Here is a 20,532-nt window from a genome sequence, read left to right on the forward strand (position 1 = left end):
GCCTGATTTTAATTATTCTGGGATATCCCAATAAATGAAATTGCTGCCTCATGTAGTGATTCTGTGTTCAGTGCTCAAGGAGCAGCCAGACTCTTTTCCAAAGCAGATAAACCTTTTTACATCCCTATCACCTGTATAGCAGAACTCCAGTTGTTCCATATTCTCAGCAACGTTAGAGATTGACAGGTTTTGATAATTGCTACCCTACTGGCTAGCTTGTGTGTATCTTCTTTGGAACAATAGGTAACCAGGTATTTCCCAATTGTTTAACAGAGCTTATTTTTAAAGAACTTTTATATCCACACCAAAATGAAGTAAGAAGGTAGAGCCCTTGCTCACACATGTGCAAAGCCTTCACTATACTCAACACCTGACAGTAGAGTGGTGAGCTTCCTATCGTCCGTACACTTCGGTGGCATATTCTGGTCAGTGTTATTAGTATTCTCTCTTGATGCTGTACCTTCTGTGGATTTAACAAATATACAAACACACATACCCATCATTAGAAATCGTTTCCCTCAAACCCCAGGCAAGCACTGATCTTTCTTAACTGTATCTATAGTTGTGTCTTTTCAAGATTGCCATGCAGTTAGAGTCATGCAGATTAATGGCATTCATTTGGTAGTATGCACTTGAGTGTCCTCCATGACTTCTTTTTCAAGGCAGTATCTCATATATTTCACACTGATCTCTCTCTATCTTACTATGTAGCCAAACCAGGCTGGGAACTTCTGATGCTATTGTCCCCAACTCCCAAGTGTTAGGACTATATGCATGCTTATTACACCCTGTTTGTATGATGTTCGGGGTGGAACTCAGGTCTTCATGCTTGTCAGACAAGCACGCCACCAACTGAGGGGCATCCTCAGCCCTGGTCTCCATGTCATTTTATAGTTTGAGGATTTATTTATTTATTTATTTTGGACATACCACTCTGAACGTGCCTGATCTCATGTGGTTTATTTCCTTTTATTCACAAATAGTATTCTATCATCTGGGCATATCACAATTTACTTAGCCTTTCACCTACTGAAGAATATATTCGATGTTACTGAGTTGTAACAACTAGACACAAAAGAACAAAGCTTTTGTGAAAAATCCATGTACAGGCTCCTTTGCCCACTTTTAAACTGAATTCTTTTTTGCTCATTGAATTGTGGTCATTCTCCATACCATATCCTAGATACAACTTCTTCATGAAATATAGGATTCGTAACCGTTTTCTACCACTCCTTGATGCTATCGTTTGAAGTACAAGTTCTTCTTTATTTTAGTTTTGATGTCCAGCTTATGTATTTTTTTGGTAGTGGCTGCTGCTTATAATTTTCAAATGATATCAAAGACATAATTGCTTGAGCCACAATCATGCAGACTTGTACAGGTTTCCTTCCATGAGTTTTATAATTTTGCTTCTCCCAGTGAAGTCTTTGATCTATTTTGGATGAATGTGTATAGTTTAATGTTCTTACCTTTTTACGATAACCAACCAAGGAACAGATGAATTAGGTGAGCATCTGAAGCAGCTGGAAGGAAATGTGGCAACAACTTTAACAGTTCCAAAACCTATGTGATGGATGGACTCAAACCTCCACTGAAAAAAATTGTAAGTAGTGAGTAAATATGTAGAAATGACAATCAGAAAAGTATTTGATGACAAATAAGATTGAACCCACTTTAGGACACATGGGGATGTGCTGATGTGTGTGTGTGTGTGTGTGTAAGTGCTCATACATGTTGTGCTTAAAAAGGACTTAAAGTATCCAACTCTGTCATCTCCTATTTCTTCCGTTGAGACAAGGTCTCTAACTGAACCTGGTGCTTGGCTGGCACCTAACAAGCCCTAGAAATCCTCTTGTCTTCACTCACCCAAGCCCCAGATCAGGGTAATGGCCATGTGGCTACGCTGGGTTTTTGCATGGCCATTATTTGGGGTGCTGGGGATCTGAACTCAAGTCTTGAAGCATAGTCAGCAAGCTCTTGTACCCACCAGGCCATCCTCGAGGCACCACTTTAGGTTCTTTTGAAAGTAATTGCTGATGAGCTTCAGTGTTTTCTAATTAGCTCTGCATTATTTGCTAAGAGGATGGACTTGTCAAGAGACCTTGGTTTTGAGTGCTTTTATAACTAATTGTTGAAAGGTAGCAGTTCCTAGCCTCCCCTAGCTTCCCAGCACTTCAGGTGTGGCAAAGTCACATTCCAAATTGCAATGTGTAATTTGTAGGTATAAAATATACATCAGAGATTGGGGGATTACTACCAAAACAAGACAAGGAATAGCTCATTATTCTTTTCATGTTCGTTGCATGTTGGATTAATACTAGCTTATATATTTTGTATTAAATAACATGTATTATTGAAATGACTGCACTGTTTTCTTCATGCTATTTTCAAAATGTGAATTATATAAGAAGCTTAAAGTATATGAACTTGGGGCAGCACAGTTGTAAAATGAAAACAATTATGCAGGAACACTCACATTCTGATTCCTTCACTCCCTTTGAATAGCTGAGCAACTTTGATTTATTTATTCCATACATTAGTCCTAGGTGAGAAATAAATTCATTTAGCAAACACACCAAAAACTCCCTATGTGAAAAGAAATCAGATAAATGGAACAGAAAATACAAGATATTGTATTTTTATTTGAATGTCTGATTCTTTCCCCCGTCTCACCCTTCTCCATTCATAAGTGAAGCCACATTCTGAACAATGAAGATTCTCACCATTTTAATTTTGTCACAAATATTTCAATCTCAAGACAATGAATATTGTACAATATGGGCAAGGAATGAAAGCCCATATGCACGAAGTATGTAGTCTTGGTTTGTTGTGAATTTAAATGGTGAGCAGAAGCTGTGTTTCCGGGAGCCCTTCACACCACTCGGGCAGGAATTTTCCTGTGGCAGAACTTTGGTGGACCTAATGTGCAATTCTTTGGTTCATTCCTGCCACACTGACTCTGATCTTGATCATGTGTCTTGCTTCGGGCAGCAGGATATAAGCAAACAAGACGCAAGCAGAGTGCTGGTAAGCGCTCACAAGGCTTATCTTGCTTTTAATTACTTTGTTGGTAGAGTACAAGATAAGCCTCATAGAAAGGTTTCCACTCATGTTTGCATTTATCACCAGGGTTTGTCTCTTTGGAAGACTCCCTCCTGCGACTCTGTAGCTACATTGTGAGGAAGCCTGAATGGTACCATGGAGTCCACATGGAGGAGGAAAGGGCCCGGGGCTCACTCAGACAACTGATTCTTTACCTGGGGTCATTTTGTGCCTAGAGACACTTCTGGTTGTCACAACATGGGAAATGAGGCTATTGGTTTCTCGTGGGTTGAGACCAGGGATGCTTCTTAGCATCCTATATATACAGTAGAGCCCCACAACAAAGAATCACCCAGTCTGACCACCAGTTGAGCTAAAGTTGAAAGAGTTATAGATCAAGGTTGATCCCTGTGGATCAAGGACAAAGGTGCTCAGGAGAGAAAATGTTTACATAAAATCTAGAGCTGCTCTCTTAAGCCTGTACATTTCTCAGTGATGGCCTTTTGTGCAATCTGTTACTTAGGACGCTTTTGGTTGACTCCCATTAGCATCCTTATCTACTGGAAACACAGTTAGCTCTTTGTGCATTCAGCACTCAAGCATAGTCCCTCAACAACCATTTTCTGTCATGACAACACAGATATTTTATCCCATGCTACTACCAAGGTCACAATTTAATCTTAGCTTCTAGAATCTCATCTCTGAATTAACCTACAGATTAGGAACTTTAACTTATATTGTTTAATACTTCATCAGTTTTGTTATCAAAGAATCCTAGGGCCCTACAGCGATCAAAAACTACTTTCCCCCTAATAAAAGCATGTATATATTTAGAAAAATTCTGTGATTCATAAATTTTATCTATGAAACAAATATTTAAGGACAGAAAGAATTATAGTAAAATTGCCAGTAAAAAATTTTATTAGGTGAGTTTAAGTATAATTATGTTAGCAGATTCATTCAATACATTTTTAGACATATGGTTGGATATGAGTATAAATCTCATCTCTATGGTAATTTATTATGCAGATTTAATGTATTATGAAATACAGTCATTTGCCACTTAACATTAGGAATGTTTTGAGAAATATATCATAAGGTGAATTTATGCTCATGTAAGATTGTAGAGTGTACAGAAATGAACTGAAACAGCTGCAGCATCATTAAACAATATAATCTTAATGGTGTAGTCTGTCATCAGAATCTTTATGAAGCACACGACTGGGTGTAGGTTAACACTCACTGTAGGTAAATTGTTGTTGATCCCGTTGTTTTTGAGACCAAAATCTCACTGTGTAGCACAGGCTGGCCTGGTATTCTTGATCCCCAAGCCTTAACCTCCCAATTGATGAGATTACTTATATCACCTTGGCTTTCTTAAAAAAAAAAAAAAATACAATAGGATATATACATCCCTGTTAGCGAAAAGAAAAGGGTCAGAAATACAAATGGAATGGTGCTTTGGAGAACTTTGGTAAGTAGATCTTTGGCGATTTAAAGAAACCCTTTCATAAATTCAATTTGCTTGGGTTTGAGGGGGTGAGTAGCGGGTTTGAGAGACAGGGTTTCACTAGACCAGGCTGGCCTTGAACTCACAAAGATCCACCTGCTTCTGCCTCCAGAGTTGAGACTAAAGGCTTGTGCCACTATGCCTGACTTATTTGCAAAGTTTAAGGAAGGACCCAGATGAAAAAACCCCAAGGATGTATACAATCTGGACAGTCTCCCAAATCCTGCAATACATGCAGCGACTTTAGAGTGGCGACAATTCGGCGCCAGTGATGGCAAGCCAATGCTTGGTGGACATTAGTAAAGCCCAACCATTTATCTGACAAGGTTAATAAGTCTATGGAGTCTTTAAAAATGGTAATCAGGGTCACTTAGTGCCCCACTCCTCCAGGAGTTCAGGACGAATGTCCTTTCCATGAGTCTCCTTTCCTTACTTTTGTTTTGTCCCCAGCGTTTGGCTCTAATACTGCATTCGCTTCTTCAGAAAAGGTGAGGGGTGGGGGTAGGGGGTCAGGAAAAGCAGAGGTATCCAGTAGGTGTCAAATTCTTGAGAATCCAAGGGACAGGAAGTTGTGAAGGAAGCCTGAGGACCAGCCAATCTACATAAAAATAAGGCCTCCCAGTCAATTAGTGAATCACCTGGGCATTTGAGACTAGGTTTTCCCCCTGCACCTGAGCTTAGGGCTCAAAGGGTGGCTCCCATCAATTGCTCATTTACAGAGCAGCACACTTTAAGAACCACTTGGTAAACTTTTCAGGTTTCATGGACCAAGAGGCAAAAGAGAAAACAGGCATTTATATAAGAAAGAAAACAAATTTTCAGCTTTTGTTGGAAAAAAATCTAAAACCAAAATATTTGAGTTCATTAAAAAAAAATACACATCTAAATTAATGAAAGGGAATTCTGGTTGGTGGGAAAACCTTTTTCTTAGTCCATCTTCATAAGTAGTATATGCCATCACATAAAGTACAAACATGCTTCATTCTCGTGTGCAAAATACAGGCCGCTGTGTGGGTCTGGCCTACGTAGACTCGGGGTGCAGTTGAGCCCCAGGTATCACCTCTGGGTTCTGAGCTTCCCGGTGGAAAGGGGGCTCTTGGCTGAGCCATCTCAGGGCCCTTTCCCACAACTGCTCTCTGTGCCCACTTCATCTGGTTCGTCGACCTCCCCACTTAAAGGCAAGTCAGAGAAGGCATGTGTGGAGCACTGTGCACCCCAACGGAGCAAATACACCCAGTTGCTTCGGGAACCACCCAGTGCTTCACAACCTGCTGCCCAGCCTGCGTGGGCAGAAGCTGCTTCCCAGCACCCTCCAGAGACTATTCAGCTGCTCCGCCTCTCTCTGGCTCCTCCCTCAGCACCTCCCCTCCCCTAGGTTTTCCCGCTTCACCAGTTACGGGGGTCACTGCAAGCAGCAACTGCGGCCGCAGCAGCAACAACAGTAGCAGCAGTCTGCGTCTCCTTCCCAGAGCACCCCTCAGTTCCCGCTTGTCACCATGCCCAACATCGTGCTCTTCAGCGGGAGTTCTCACCAGGACCTATCGCAGCGCGTGGCCGATCGCCTGGGCCTGGAGCTAGGCAAGGTGGTCACCAAGAAGTTCAGCAACCAGGAGACCAGGTGGGAGCTGCACCAGGGTTGAAGCAGGGCCTGACGCATGCCCGGGCAACCTCCGCGGGCGGGCAACCTCCGTGGGCTCCGTGCTCTCCCTTCCGGGGCGGGACGGCAGCAATGAGGCTAAGGAGCCACCGCGGCTGCGCCCGGGGAGAAAGAAGTCCAGCAAGGGAGTCGCCCCCTCCCCCGCACCCCAAACCCGGTCACCCTAGAGTCTCTGCGCGCGACTTTAGGCTGTTGTCGCTCTGGTGGCGGGGCCTCCAGCACTCGGACTTAAGCAACCTGTAGACCCTTAGACACTCCAGGCCCCTCTTTTGTACCGCCTAGCCTGGTGTCCTCAGTCCGGAAGAACGACATCGGGGCAGTCACAGCGCGTCTGAAAGAGTAGGCACAGCCTGTGGGCATCACATCGCTGCCGGGAATGGTGGGGGCAGGGAGACATCTGTGAATCACGCCCCAGTTTCTTAGTCTCAGCCAGGCTGAACCGTGGTTGAAAGGGTTCTGAACAGGTCCCGTGCAGTGGGTTTCCCTGGAGAACTTTCCAATGCAACTTACAGCGGCTGTGATTGGAGTATTGCCAGCTGCTTAGGTGACTCCGGAGCAGACTGGTTGTTGAGCACTGCCATATCCAGAAGGGTGGGATTGTGTGGGAGTTGGAAAGAGTGTAGGAAAGCAGGACGCACGTGTTGAGCGCTCCCGGCCTTCCTTTAACTTTGCTGCATCTAATACTGTGAACTAATAGCTTCTTTGTGTTTATGGAGCTCAGCTGCACACAGCAACAAGACCCTAGTTTGGCAAAAATTCCATCCATTTCTCACCCTAGTGCAGCTCCCACCTGATCTTCCTGGTTGCTGAACTTCTTGGTGACAATCTTGCCCAGCTCCAGACCCAGGCGATCGGCCACACACTGCGACAGGTCCAGGTTAGCAAGAGATGGTCACCAGTATTCAGTGCAGCCAGGCAGGGGGTAGTCCTCCGGAGTTGGACTGGAGGCTCCTTGTCCCACCCACTCTCCCAAAGGCAATTTCTTTTCCCTCATTCTATTTAGCACAGTTAACCAACTATATAGAGTACACAGTGACAGATAAACATTCTACGCTTAGCAGCGGTCCAATTCATCCATCCACAAGTTTACGGGGGAAGGGGGGAGGGGAGGATGATTATCCATATTTACAAAAAATAACTTGAAATGGCTTGTAGACAACAATGTGAAATGTAAGACTTAGAAATTTCCCAAAGCAAGCAAAAAATCCTGTTGACTTTGAGTCAATCGAGAATTTGTGAAGTTAGGGGCATTTTTTCCCTTTTGTTTTATATTGGTTTGGTTTTCATTTTCTGGGACAGGATTTTGCTGTGAATCTAGGCTGGTATTGAACTCAATGTGTAGCCCAGGCAGGCTTCTAACTCACAGGAGTACCCCTGCCTCTACCCCACAAGTATTAGAATTACAGATTTGTCTGTCACCAGACCCAGCTAAGAGTTAGGATGACATTGATGACAAAGATGATTTTTTCTAAAAGTGATGTGCATCTCATGTGACCTTTTCTAGGTGGTTAACTCCATTTACACAGCTTGGATGATTGTGGATAGTATTATTGTGAGGACAATTCAGGCTAAAGAATGCCACTCTGGGCTTGGGGAATGTAGCTCAGTTGGTAGAGTTGCTTGCCAAGTATGCACGAAGCCCTGGTCTTGATCCCCTGTACCACATCACAGCAGGATGTGGTGGCACACACAACAATCCCAGCACTTGGGTGGAAGAAGCCAGAAAAGCAGGAATTCAAGAGCACCCTTGGCTACACAGGCGTTTTGAGACCAGCTTGGCTACATATGAGACCATGCCTTTTTTTTTTTTTAAGTCACTTTGCATTTCTTTTCAGTACTTGAGGATGGATTCCAGGTCCTTGCACATGCTAAGTTAGAAGACTCAACCACTGACCTACATCCACAGCTCCCTTGGGAGATTTTAATATATGGAGGGTGCTCTAGGACTTTGGAGAGGGGTGCAGCTGGGTTTGAGTACTACAGGATTTTGTTAGTCTTTATCCAAGTGTCAGCAGCTCTGAAAACACTAACAGAATAAACCTCTTTGTTCAGAAGGTGTTGTCATGTAAATAAAGGAGAGACATTTCTGGATGGAGTGGGTTTTGAAATGAAGTAAAGCAGCCCTTCCTTATTATCTCAGGGCAGCACAATACCTCACTGCAGAGCATGGTTAATCTAGGTGAGTCTGTTGCTGGGTTAGTATTGGATTTCTGCTCTAAGTCCTTTCTGGGCTATTAGGTGAAACTCACTCAGATGTCCAAGTGTCATACATTTATTTTAAGTAGAAAGGGACTTGGTTTTATTTAGTTTTGCTTAACTTTTGACCACACTTGGCCATTAGAGATCATAAGGTGCTGAAAACCCCTCAATTCCATTTTTGTTTTGTTTTGTTTTTGTTTTTTGAGACAGGGTTTCTCTTTGTAACCCTGACTGTCCTGGACTCACTTTTGTAGACCAGACTGGCCTCGAACTCATAGAGATCCACCTGCCTTTGCCTCCCAAGTGCTGGGATTAAAGGCGTGCGCCACCACACCTGACCTTCCCTCAACTCCATTTTACATTTCTTACATTGGTTGGGTTGAGTTTTTGCTTTCTTTGTTGTAGTTGTTGGCTTGCTTTTGCTTTCTTTGAGGCAAGGTCGCATGTCTTCTAGGCAGGTCTGGAGCTCACTGTGTCACTAAGTCTGGCCCTGATTTCATGATCCTCCCTCCTGCCTTCACCTCCCAAATGCTGGGACTGCAGACTACATATGTCATGAAACCTAGGTACATTTTATGTTTCTATCAGAGAGAGATTTTTAAAAGTGTAGTGTGCTGAATTTTCTCATGAACTACACATGGACAGAGGTTGATTTTTTTTTTTTTTTTACACACAGCCCTCAAATGGGGTGTTCCTGTTTGGTTGTAGAGATGAGACATCAAAGGGCAAAAGAAAAAGAAAATGGATTCAATATATATAAGGTCCTCCTCAGTGCCTCTTGCTGAGTGAGCAGCAGAAGTCTGAATGCTGTGCCTGGCCCTGGGCCCCTCAGTTCCTAGTTTTCTTAAATGCTAGTTAATCAGATAGACACTCTTATACTTTTACCTTTCCATCTATGAATTCTTTCCATTGTGCCGAGAAAAGTGCATTCCAGCTTCTCTCCTAACCCCAGAAATCCTCCAGGATTTGGAGGACAGTGTTCATGATGATATCCCAAATCTCCTGTAGTATTTTATCCCCATTAATTTACTGCTGTCACCGGGCATGATGTCGCACGCCTTTACTCCCAGCACTCCAGAGGCAGAGGCAGTCGGATCTCTGTGAGTTCGAGGCCAGCCTGGTCTACAAAGAGAGTCCAGGACAGCCAGGGCTAAACAGAGAAACCCTATCTCGAAAAACAACAAAACAAAAAAAAATTTTACTGCTTTCAGGGTCCTTACCTATACCAGGGGACTCAGTGCTCAGTTTATTTACTGCCATTTAACAAATCACAAGAACTCAACGGCTTAAAGCAATCAATGTTCATTTGGCTCCCAGACCTGAAGTCTGCAGGTCAGAGCAAGAAGGGCTTGTTTCTCTCTCCAGTGGTGGCAGTTAGGGTAGGTACTGGGGCTTTGGGACCCATTTTTTAAGACAACCCATCCACGTGACTGGTAAGTTTGCCTAGCTTTTGCCTTGATGTTTGATTAAGAATCACTCCACAGGAGTGCTTAGGTTCCTGTCTAGCATAAAAGTTTTGATCCAGGAGGGAGACTTTCAATAGACAGGAAGTAGTTAAGTACCAGTCTGTTAAAGCCTTGGCATATCATCACTGCTGTAACTTTTTTTCTTTCTTTCTTTTTCTTTTTTTTTTTTTTTTTCTTTTCTTTTTTTTTTTTTTTTTTTTGTCAAACATAGTGCCCTCTTGGGTCTAGGGAAGGCACTAGATTCTAGGGAAGGGGCCTCGATCTTCTTCTACAGTAGAAAGAAATATTATAAAATATGCAGCCATCTTTTAACTTGCCACAGGCCCTCAGCATTGAGTCAGTCATATGCTTCAGCGTTCTTGTCTGAGGGTCTCTTGTCCTTGGGCTGATGATCCACACAGCCCACTAGAGACCTATACTACAGATTGAGGTGTGGAGATCTTTGCAAGTAGAAGCAGAACTGGCTTTGGAAGAAATGTTGCCATGGTGTTTTCTGTGCTCCCCGGACTGCTAGTCACAGGAGGATTGCAGTTTCTTAGTGAGGAAAGGCAGGCAGGCCAAAGAATGTGATCTGGTGGGATAAACAGTCATAAGACCAGGAGTTAGGAAACTTTCTGTAAAAAGCCAGATCATAAATCGTTTAGGCATTGCGGGCCACATGTAGTCTCTGTTACTACTTTGTCTTACAGGTCTGGGAGCTTCAAGTCCTGAATAGGTCATCTGGGTACCTTCGCTCATGAAGCTTCATGGGGAACTCTGTTTTCTTGCCTTTTCTAGCTTTTTTTTTTCCCTTATAGTCTCATGTAGCCCAGGCTAGCCCTGAACTCTAACTATGGTTGATGATGACCTTGAATTTCTCCTGTTTCCACTTCCCAAGCACTGCGATCACAGGTGTGTATCATCATACCTGGTTTTACCTTATGGGGGTGGGGCAGGGGGCTATCAAACGTGAGGTTTCAAGCATATTTGGCAAGCACTCTACCAACTAAGCTATAGTCCCAGCACCCTTTTCAGTTTTGTAGGCACCCCACAGCCCTGGGATCTTAGAACCTTCAGCAATAGAGGATCTCTCTGACTTGCTTCAGTCATCACATCTCTTTCTACTCCTGCAGTCTTCCTCTTCCATTTTGAAGGGCAGCTATGATCACCTGGGGTAAATTTAAATAGTTATATATGACCTTTCTGTTTTAAGATGAACTGATTTGCATGCCTCTTGCCATCTGCATATATTCATCCCTTTTTGCCATATAATCTAATATATTCAAAGGATTAGGGTATAAATATCTTTGGAGGGAGTTCACTACTGAGACTACATTAATGGGGGGAGGCGCAAAAACAGGTTGTGTGCTGTATTTTGTCAGCCCCTGGGCTATGTAATACTTGCTTTCCAAATTAAATTAGCCTGATGCTTGATGTAATTTTGTTTGTGTGCATGTATGTGCATATGAGTTCCATGACACATGTGTGGATGCCAGAGAACAGCTTTTAAGGAGTCAGTTCTCTTCTCGCACTAGAAAAAAAGGATGGTTCTTGTTTCTGTCATCCTGTATACTCCAGACTAGTTCGGCCTCAGGCTTCTGGGTGCTTCTCCTGTCCAGGCCTCCCAGCTCTCTGTAGGAGTTCTGGGGTTACAGATGTATGCCACCCCATCCGGCTTCATGTATGGCTTCCAGGGACTGAACCCAGGTTGTCAGGCTTATGCTGCATCTACTTTTACCTACTGAGCAACCTCATTAGCCCCAAATCGTGTTCATTCTTGCATTCAAAATAAGGAGATGTATCCCAGTTTCCATCATATTGTAGCATCCTTAACGTACAGTCTTATGCCGGAGTGGGATCGCATATCCAGCATGGTGGCTCCCGCTGGGAATCCTAGCACTTAGAAGATGGAGGAAGGAGAAAGAAGAATTCAAAGTCATTTTGACTGGGACTGTAAGTGTGGGCCACCACACCAAATTCTAATGCTGTATTTTTAAGTAGCTGTATTCAGGTGGGCACAGTGAAGTTTTCTGTATTCATTTTTTCTTCAGTCCAGATGACGGAACCTGGGATTTCATGTGTATTTATGAAAATAGTCTACCATTGAGCCACATGCACAGCCCAGCCCCAGTTTTCTGAATTCTATTTCAATACAAAGAGTCACACAGAAGCAAAACTCACATGATGTGCACAGTGTCCCAAATATATCAATTTGTTCCAACTGTTGGATAAGGATTGCCATTTTAAAACAAGAGCTCTATCAGGGCTGATCTGATTCTTTGTTCTGCCGGACCCTGGGAAGGCCATACCAGAGTGCATGAAGTTTCCCTTCTCTGTGTGGCAGCCAAGTAATATGGATGGGCTGGCTCTCCCACACTGAATGCCCCCAGATTCTCTAACTCCAAGTACAAAAACTTTCAGATACGCGGTTTTCAAAAAGTTGGCTGCTGTTAACTTTTCCTCCAGGAGCTACAGGGTGACAACCAGCAAAACAAGGAAGTATATCACGAAAGGAACACAAAAAGTGAGAAATGGAGTGCAGCAAAGTGGTGGTGAGAATTCCTACGGCTGCTGCGCCGCTCCTGTCATCCAGCTGTGGGTAGAATGTGGTGATGGACTTGAAGACTGACACTGAGAGATTGAAATTGTAATTGGGCTGTGTGAGATGGAATCTGAATGTATCATAAAGAGAGAGAAAGAGAGTGTCATGCAAAAAAGAAAACATATTAATGTTGATTTTAGTTTATGTGCTGGCTCAGCTCTGCGCATCATTTCCAGAGTTCAAAGGTAGCGGTCAGTCAGTCTTTTAGTTTGAATACTGATCTGTATTGACATGATGGTGAGGGTGGAAAGTGTTCATCTGTGTGATGGGGCCAAGAGGAAGAGCTGTTAAATTCTCATCTTCCATAGTGAGAAGTCAATACTTGATGCCTCATCAAAGACCAAGATTCAAGTCTCAATGGTGGCTGGAGACTTGAACATAAACCACTATCTAAAAAGCTATCAAAGATTGAAATTGCTGTCTCCAGGCGCTCTCTCTCTCTCTCTCTCTCTCTCTCTCTCTCTCTCTCTCTCTCTCTCTCTCTCTCTCTCTCTCTCTCTCTCTCTCTCTCTCTCATTAAGCTATAGTCTCACAGAGAGAGACAGAGGCTAGTTCTTGCTCTTTAACCCAGGCTGACCTGGAACTCACAGGAGCAAAGCTCTTATCTCAGCCTCCTGAGTACTGGCATTATAGACTGAACTGCCATACTTTGATCATGATTTGATTGTGTGTGGTATGTGTTCATGTTTCCCTGATCATGAGCATGTAGAGGCCAGAGGCAGTATCGGATGCCTTCCTCCATCCTCTTCTGCTTTACTTTTTGAGACAGGCACTCTTACTAAATATGGAGGTCTTTTATTCAGGGGGCTGCAGTGAGGTCCTGGGATCTGCTGTCTCTGTTTTCCTAGCGCTGGGGTTATAGATGGACATGTGTGCCATTGCGCCTAGCCCCCCCTTTTTTTATGTTGATTCTGGGGAGCCAAATTTAGGTCCCCTTTGCTTGTGCTAGTAAGCACGTTACCAACTGAGCTATCTCTCCAGCTACCGTGATTTGAATTGTTAAGACAATATCCATGCTTAATTTTAATCATCGAAAAATGACCATAAGGAATTAATCAGAGAAGGCCTGGGACGTAGAAAGGCTCCTTGCAAAGTCAGATCTTGGCTGGCTATGGGAACTGAGCTCTGACAAGGATTCCCACACCATTCTTTGATAAGAATGGCTCGTTGTGTGTGAACTATTAACAGCTAGGAAACAATGTGGATTACACTGCACTCCTCCCTGCCTGGTGCAAAGCTAGCATTTTAGTGTGTACTAGGCAGTGGGGGGCTGCAGGATCGGCTTCCAGTAAAAGCCCTGGGCTCTAAATCTGTAAGTCTTCCCTGGAGGCAACATTCCCAGGTTGTCACAGCTCATTGCTGGCTACTTTGAGCTAGATCGTTTGGACTGGGTTTCTGTGACTCTCCTGGGGGAGAACCCTTGGAAGTTCACACCTGGATTCCCTCGTAAACTTTTTTTCCCCTTTGCTGATTTCTGTTCTGTGTCCATGTCATCTCATAAGTCAGAGCCAGGATTGTGAGCTGAGGCCTGTGATTTGATCTGCTGGATTGCTGACGTTGGAGTGGTCTCGGGGAGTCTCAGAGACTGATATGAGCCAGTGTCTCAATGGCTAATTGTTAATTTTCAACTTGACAGAATCCAGGATCACCTGGGAGATGAGCCCCTGAGCCAGCTTGTGGGAAATTAGCTTAATGGTGTTAACTGAGGCGGAAAGGCCCACCCACAGTGTGTAGCACCATTCCCTGACTGGGTCCTGGACTCTCTAAGTGGGAAAGGGAGCTGAGAAGCAGCCTGCCCTCATTACTCTGTGCCTTCCAATTGAGATTTTGCAATTTGAGCAGCTGCTTCAAGGTCCCTCCACCTTAAGTTCCCAGCCATGATAGAATTTGCCTTGAACTGTGGTGCCAAAAGAAATTCTCCTCTCCTTAAGTCGCTTCTCTTAGCGAAGAAATCTAAGACAGATGGTGTTCTTTTGTAGCGTTGAGATTGGCGAAAGTGTGAGAGGGGAAGATGTCTACATCATCCAGAGCGGCTGCGGGGAGATTAACGACAACCTGATGGAGCTACTCATTATGATCAACGCGTGCAAGATCGCATCCTCATCCAGGGTAACTGCTGTGATACCCTGCTTCCCCTACGCCCGGCAAGATAAAAAGGACAAGGTAGGCGAGGTGTGTCCTACCCTAGAAACCTGCTGTGCTCACCACAGTTTCCTCACCTACTGCCATTATCAGACTATCCAGAAGTATTGGCTTTCCTCTTCAGTGATCATATCAATATGTGCCCTTACCTTGTCTGTTTCAGACTTGTCATTGAATCCATCATGTGTGTCAACACAGGCAATGTATGTTTTCAAAGGCATTCAAATACCATTATGCTTGTCATGATAGAGTTTTATAAGGTGGTGTATGGAGCTAAATATACACTATTACTTACACACACACACACACACACACACACACACACACACACACAAAATGGCATGCACACATGCCCATACACTTCAATGAGTACAAGTAAACTGAAGACCATCCAGATTACTTCACTGCCTTGGATCAAGGTGAGGACTCCAGTTGCAATATTGTGATTTTGTAAGTGATTTCCATTGTAAGACTCTGGGTAAAGGGGCCATAGGGCACCTGCATTGCTGTGTCCAACAGCAAGTGAATCCACAGTGCCCCTCCCCCACCACCAAAGTTTAATTAAAATCGATACTTTTTTTTTTAGCTTTGTAAGGAGAACAGCATTAATATCGCTTATTATTTTAGCAAAACTCCCATTAGTGGAGGCTCTGTAAGTTTCCAGGAGAAGATGAAAAAAAAAAAAAATAAGTCGTTCTTAGCCTTTAGGAAACATTAGAGAAGGCTGTTTGGGGGCACAGTCACAAATTACCATGAGCTGGGCAGATTTATAGAACAGGAAATTAGTCTTTAGAAGTTCACAGACCAGATGGCTGAGGTCAAGGTATGTCAGGGCTGGGCTTGCTCTAGGGGAGAATCCTTCCTGCCTCTTCCAACCCCCAAGCCATTCAGGCTTCCCTTGGCCAGGGGCCTCATTGTTTCAGTCTCTGCCTTTGTCTTCAAGACACTTCTTTGTACTCGTGACACTGTCATGAATTTAAGGCCATCCTCATTCAGGATGATCTCATCTCATGATCCTTCACTAAATACATCTACAAAGATGCTACTTCCAAGTGGCATTAATAAGCTATGAGGGTCAGGACATAGGTATATAGTTTTGGATGTCTCCATTCAATCCACCATAATTTGGTGCAGCTTCCTTTAAGACTCAAGGGGAGGATCATCTCTGTCTTACCCAGCTCCTGAGGGCTCCCTGCAATCTCTTTGTTCTGGCTACCTTCCTTCAGCCTCTGCCTGTGTCCTCTATGCCATGGCTTCTCTTCCAGTTCTGTATCTCCACTTCTATGCGTTACAAGGATGGTATTACTGGATTGAGGGCCAAGCTTATCCAAAGTGACTTCATCTCAGTATCTTTACATCAATAGCATCTGCAAAAACCTTCCTAAGTGAGGTCCTGTTCCAGACCTCATTCACTTCATGATACTGATAGCTTGAAGCTATTGTTTCAAAACAGGACTTGAAAAATAAAATAAAATAACCTGTATAAACATTTATATCCTAAGATCTCCTTGAATATTAATTCATTGTCTTCAGGAATGGTTTCTAGAGTCTGTAAGGAATACTAATCATTCAGTGTTTCATTAAAATGTGATATGAAGAATTCTATTCAGTATTCAAGACATGACTTACCTTATATGGATAGAAGAGCCAGAGCCTTTTTTCTATAAATGTCCAATTTTTATTGCAGCTAGTCAAATGTGTACCTCAAAAACAGAAATAGAGAATGGTGTATAAATGACAGATGTAGGAAGGAGGTGGGAGGGTAGGTGGGAGGAGGGTGGGCAGGGTGGGAGGGTAAGAAGGAGGAGGGTGGGCAAAGTGGGAAGTTAGGAAGAAGGAGGGTGGGCAGGGTGGGAGGGTAGGAAGGAGGAGGGTGGGCAAAGTGGGAAGTTAGGAATGAGGAGGGTAGGCAGGGTGGGAGGGTAAGAAGGAGGAGGGTGGGCAGGGTGGGAGGGTAGGAAGGAGGAGGGTGGGCAGGGTGGGAGGGTAGGAAGAGGGAGGGTGGGCAGGGTGGGAGGGTAGGAAAGAGGAGGGTGGGCAGGGTGGGAGGGTAGGAAGGAGGGTGGGCAGGGTGGGAGGGTAGGAAGGAGGAGGGTGGGAGGGTAGGAAGGAGGAGGGTGGGCAGGGTAGGAAGGAGGAGGGTGGGCAGGGTGGGAGGGTAAGTGGGCCATGAGACAGGTCAGTATTAACATGCATGTGTGAAACTGTAAAACAAATCAAAATTAAAATGTATTTATAGACAATTGTGAATTTCTATTTTTATATGCTACAAAATATTATTTTCATTTTCCCCACCCCAAAATCATTTAAACATGCAAAAGAAATTTAATAGCTCATAAGCAGTGCCCAAACATGTAGCAGGCTAGATTTGGGCCATAAGCCACACTTCAAATTAGATTACTGCTTAGTTTTATAGTCAAGTTTTGTCTTACTGTAACTAAAGGCTCTGTACTGAGTGACTTATAAAATAAAGGGGTTTATTTAGTGAGGCTGGAAAATCCAAGCAACTGGACTCTGGCATCCTGGCAGGTGTTCATAATGTGGCAGAAAAAGGAATTAGCCACATGTAAAGGGACTTAGGTGAGCAAGGACCAACAAAGTGTGGATGGGCCAGCCTCATACTTCTTATTGCAACCTACTCTTATAGTAAGTTACTCATGGAGAAAGCTAGCTTTATTTGTCCACTTGACACAACCTAGAATCACCTGAGAAGAGAAACCTAATGAGGGGTTATTAGGTCATGTTTTTCTGTGGACATATTTTGGGGGATTGTCTTACTTACTGTAATTCATGTTGGAAGATCCAATATGAAAGTGGGTGGCACCATTCCTTTGGCTTGGATCTTGGGTTGAATAAAAGAAAAGTGTGCTGAGTATAAGCATGCACGCATTCATTCTCTCTGCCCTTGAAGTCCCTACCCCTCAACTTGTCCCAAGATGATGTACAATTAAAATCCTTTCCTCCTTAAACTGCCTTTGTTCAGGGTGTTTGATCACAGCCACAGAAATGGACCTGACTGGCAAGGGGTTTGACACATGATCAGGATGGTTAATATGAGTCCAGTTCATATCCTGTGGGTTTTATACTTTGTGTTTGGCTTGGGGATAATGTTACTTTGTGGCTTCTTCTGGAAATTTTGTTCTTATAAGCGTCCTATGCACTTGCAGGGCCTATGTTGGAACTCCGGATTCTTCTTTAAGAAATACCAAAACCAAGACATATTTGGAGGTGGTTGTTGACATACTGATTGATACATGGTAACCTTTTCTGAAGTGCTATTTGCTGACTTCTTCTCTTTTACTCCCAGTTTATGAGAAACCAGATAAGCCTGCCACCTGCCCCTCATTATTGCGTAGCATGTTTAGGTCTTTTGGTCTGTGCCCTCTGATTGCAATCCCTGCTCCGAGCTACTGTGCTAGCAAAAAGAGCTCTGTGGTGTGTCAAAATACCAGTGACTTTATTTGCTATATTTGTTATTACATCGTGTGTGTGTGTGTGTGTGTGTGTGTGTGTGTGTGTGTGTGTGTGAAGACACACACATGTGAAGGTCAGGACAATTGGTGGGCCTTGCTTCTCTCCTTCACCAGGTGAGTCCCAGGGACTAAACACGTCATCACGTTTGGTGGCAAATGCCTTTACCAACTAGATCATCTCACCCCACCTCCTCCCACCCCAGGTGGCTTTGTTTTTCAGAACTACACTGTGTGGCCAGCTATCTACTAGCTTCCCCATTGTTAGCCTTTTAGATATGCTTTCCATTTGGGGCCATTTTGAATATGTGCCCCATGTCTTTCCAAACATAGCTGCTAATCCACAAGATAAGACTATCTGTCTTCAGGCAGCAAAGATAGGATGACATTTGAGAGACAATGGGAACAGCTCAGGAAGCTGTCACTTACTGTTAGAGAAAATAGGCAACCATAGGGAGTGTTTTATTTCTTAGCACCCCTGCAACACGACTGCAAACAGAATGGCTTAAAACACCAGCAGTGTATTCTCTTAGAGCTCTGGAGTCCAATGATGCCAAGTCAGGTACCAGCATTCCAGCTACACCAATGAGTATAGCTGAAGTCGTTGCAGGTGAACATTTTCAGGCCTGGCTAAGCTTTAACACAGTACTCATTTCCTGTCATGGATCACCTCCAATAGGACACTCTAGAGATTAAAAGGAAGCCAAAGAGCCAGGAAACAAGTGTCCACTCCTTGCATGTTCTCAGCAAGTCTGATACATAGCCACTCTTGTATCAGTCTATAGCCAAAAATGGCCTTAGAGGGGGTGAAGACCCATAGACTGTTCTGGTGCCATGATTTTCTTTATTCCTAATCTTACTTAAGTGTGTGTGTGTGTGTGTGTGTGTGTGTGTGTGTGTGTGTGTGCATATACATGCCATGGCACACTTGTGAAGGTTAGAGGGAAACTTTGTGGAGTCAGTTTTCTCCTACCTTTATGTGGGTCCAGCTCAGGCTTACATAGCAGGCCTTCACCTCCTGAGCTCTCTGGGTAGTCAGTATGATTCCAACTATAGTAAGGAAACTATTTCATTCTCTCATCCAATTGAATCTGTCAACCTGTCATTCAGGGTGTACCATTTGCATTGTGTAAAGTTTTAAACCTTGTACCATGCAACTTAGCCTGATGCTGTGGGACTGCTGGGTGGGCAATGAGGACTCAGTAAGAAATAAGAAATGACCAGAACCTGGTAGTGTACTTCATTTCTCTGCCTACTGTACCATTTCCCAGTGTCTGGGGACCATGAGGATACCAACCGTGATTTAGGATGGAGGAAAGGTACTTCCTTTCTTGTTATTTCTCTTCACTTAGGAAGGCAGAGAGCCAGGTCGTATTTGAATGTCATAGAAAGCCATGCGCTACACTTAATCTCTGGAATCTTCTTGTTGGCTCCAGGAGGAGCGCTGGGCAGCACTCCCAGACTGCCTATTGTTCTTTTCTCTTCCTTTGGGACTGTATTGCCCGTGGCCTCTAATGGCACTGTGAAATTCTGTGTAAAAGCCTCTACCAAGAACCACCAGCTGAAAAAAAGCCCAGAAAAACCTCAGGGCTTTAAAACATCTTCCAAACTTTGTTTCATGTGTTTTGAACCTTCGTGATATGTATGTGGAAAGGTTTATTTAGCTTTGATTTGTAAGTACTAGAACCCAAGGGCAGCTTCTCACAGGAAAGAAACAATTTCATAAATGACCACTTAACATAATGGAATATTCACACAGGAAACTGACAATGATGTCATAGTAATTGTCTAAGGCGTGATGTAAGCCCTGGAGTTGTGGCTTTGCAATGAAGGGGGCTCAGCTTTGGATTCCAAGACCATGATTCACCCAGTTTGCCCTTTTAAAAAGTTACTTAAACTCTGCACCTTCAGTTTCCTCACCTGTAGACTAAGGACCATCTTAGTTACTATGGATGAAGTTCCTGGCCTATCATACACAGATGGATGAGCTTCTGAAAAGAACCAAGTGTTAGATATATGCGGCTTTATAGCCTATTGGGTGGTTGTTGTAGCAGTTCAACTTCTATCATTTTAGTGTAGAAACTGCCATAGCCAATATACAAATAAATGGGGGTGACTGTGTTCCAATGATACATTATTTATGCACACTGAAGTATGGGTTTTATGTCACCTTCAAATGCTACAAAATCTTGTGGGTGTTTTTGTCTGCTTTCCAATGCTTTCATAAGTGAAGAGACCATCCCTACCTCCAAACCAGGCATCAGGCAAGTCTAGCCCATGAGCTGACGTTTGCTGGCTCCTGTAGTAGACACTCAGTAATTGCTACTTCCCTTCCCTAGAGAGAACAGTGGGTTGTGAGCCAGGCAGAAAATAATTACTTCTGAGAGAGTGGAGGGCTGTCAACTTGGAATTTTTTTCTCTCTCTTTTTTTTTTCAGAATCATTTGTGAGATGATATTCGTATTT

General features: G+C 43.7%; 1 protein-coding gene across 2 annotated transcripts in view; it reads left to right on the top strand.

Moving 5' to 3' along the window:
• The first annotated feature begins 5,913 nt into the window (after window positions 1–5,913).
• Window positions 5,914–20,532, top strand: part of Prps2 (phosphoribosyl pyrophosphate synthetase 2) — a 36,123-nt gene continuing 21,504 nt past the window's right edge. Inside the window, exons 1-2 of one of the 2 annotated variants that reach the window (XM_051141011.1) lie at window positions 5,914–6,170; window positions 14,435–14,627. In XM_051141011.1, the coding sequence (XP_050996968.1) occupies window positions 6,049–6,170; window positions 14,435–14,627 (315 nt within the window). In that variant the 5' untranslated portion in view covers window positions 5,914–6,048. The remainder of the gene's footprint in view (window positions 6,171–14,434; window positions 14,628–20,532) is intronic. The other variant, XM_051141012.1, reaches the window with a different exon arrangement.

Source organism: Acomys russatus, chromosome X (genome assembly GCF_903995435.1).
Source record: "Acomys russatus chromosome X, mAcoRus1.1, whole genome shotgun sequence".
NCBI lineage: Eukaryota > Metazoa > Chordata > Mammalia > Rodentia > Muridae > Acomys > Acomys russatus.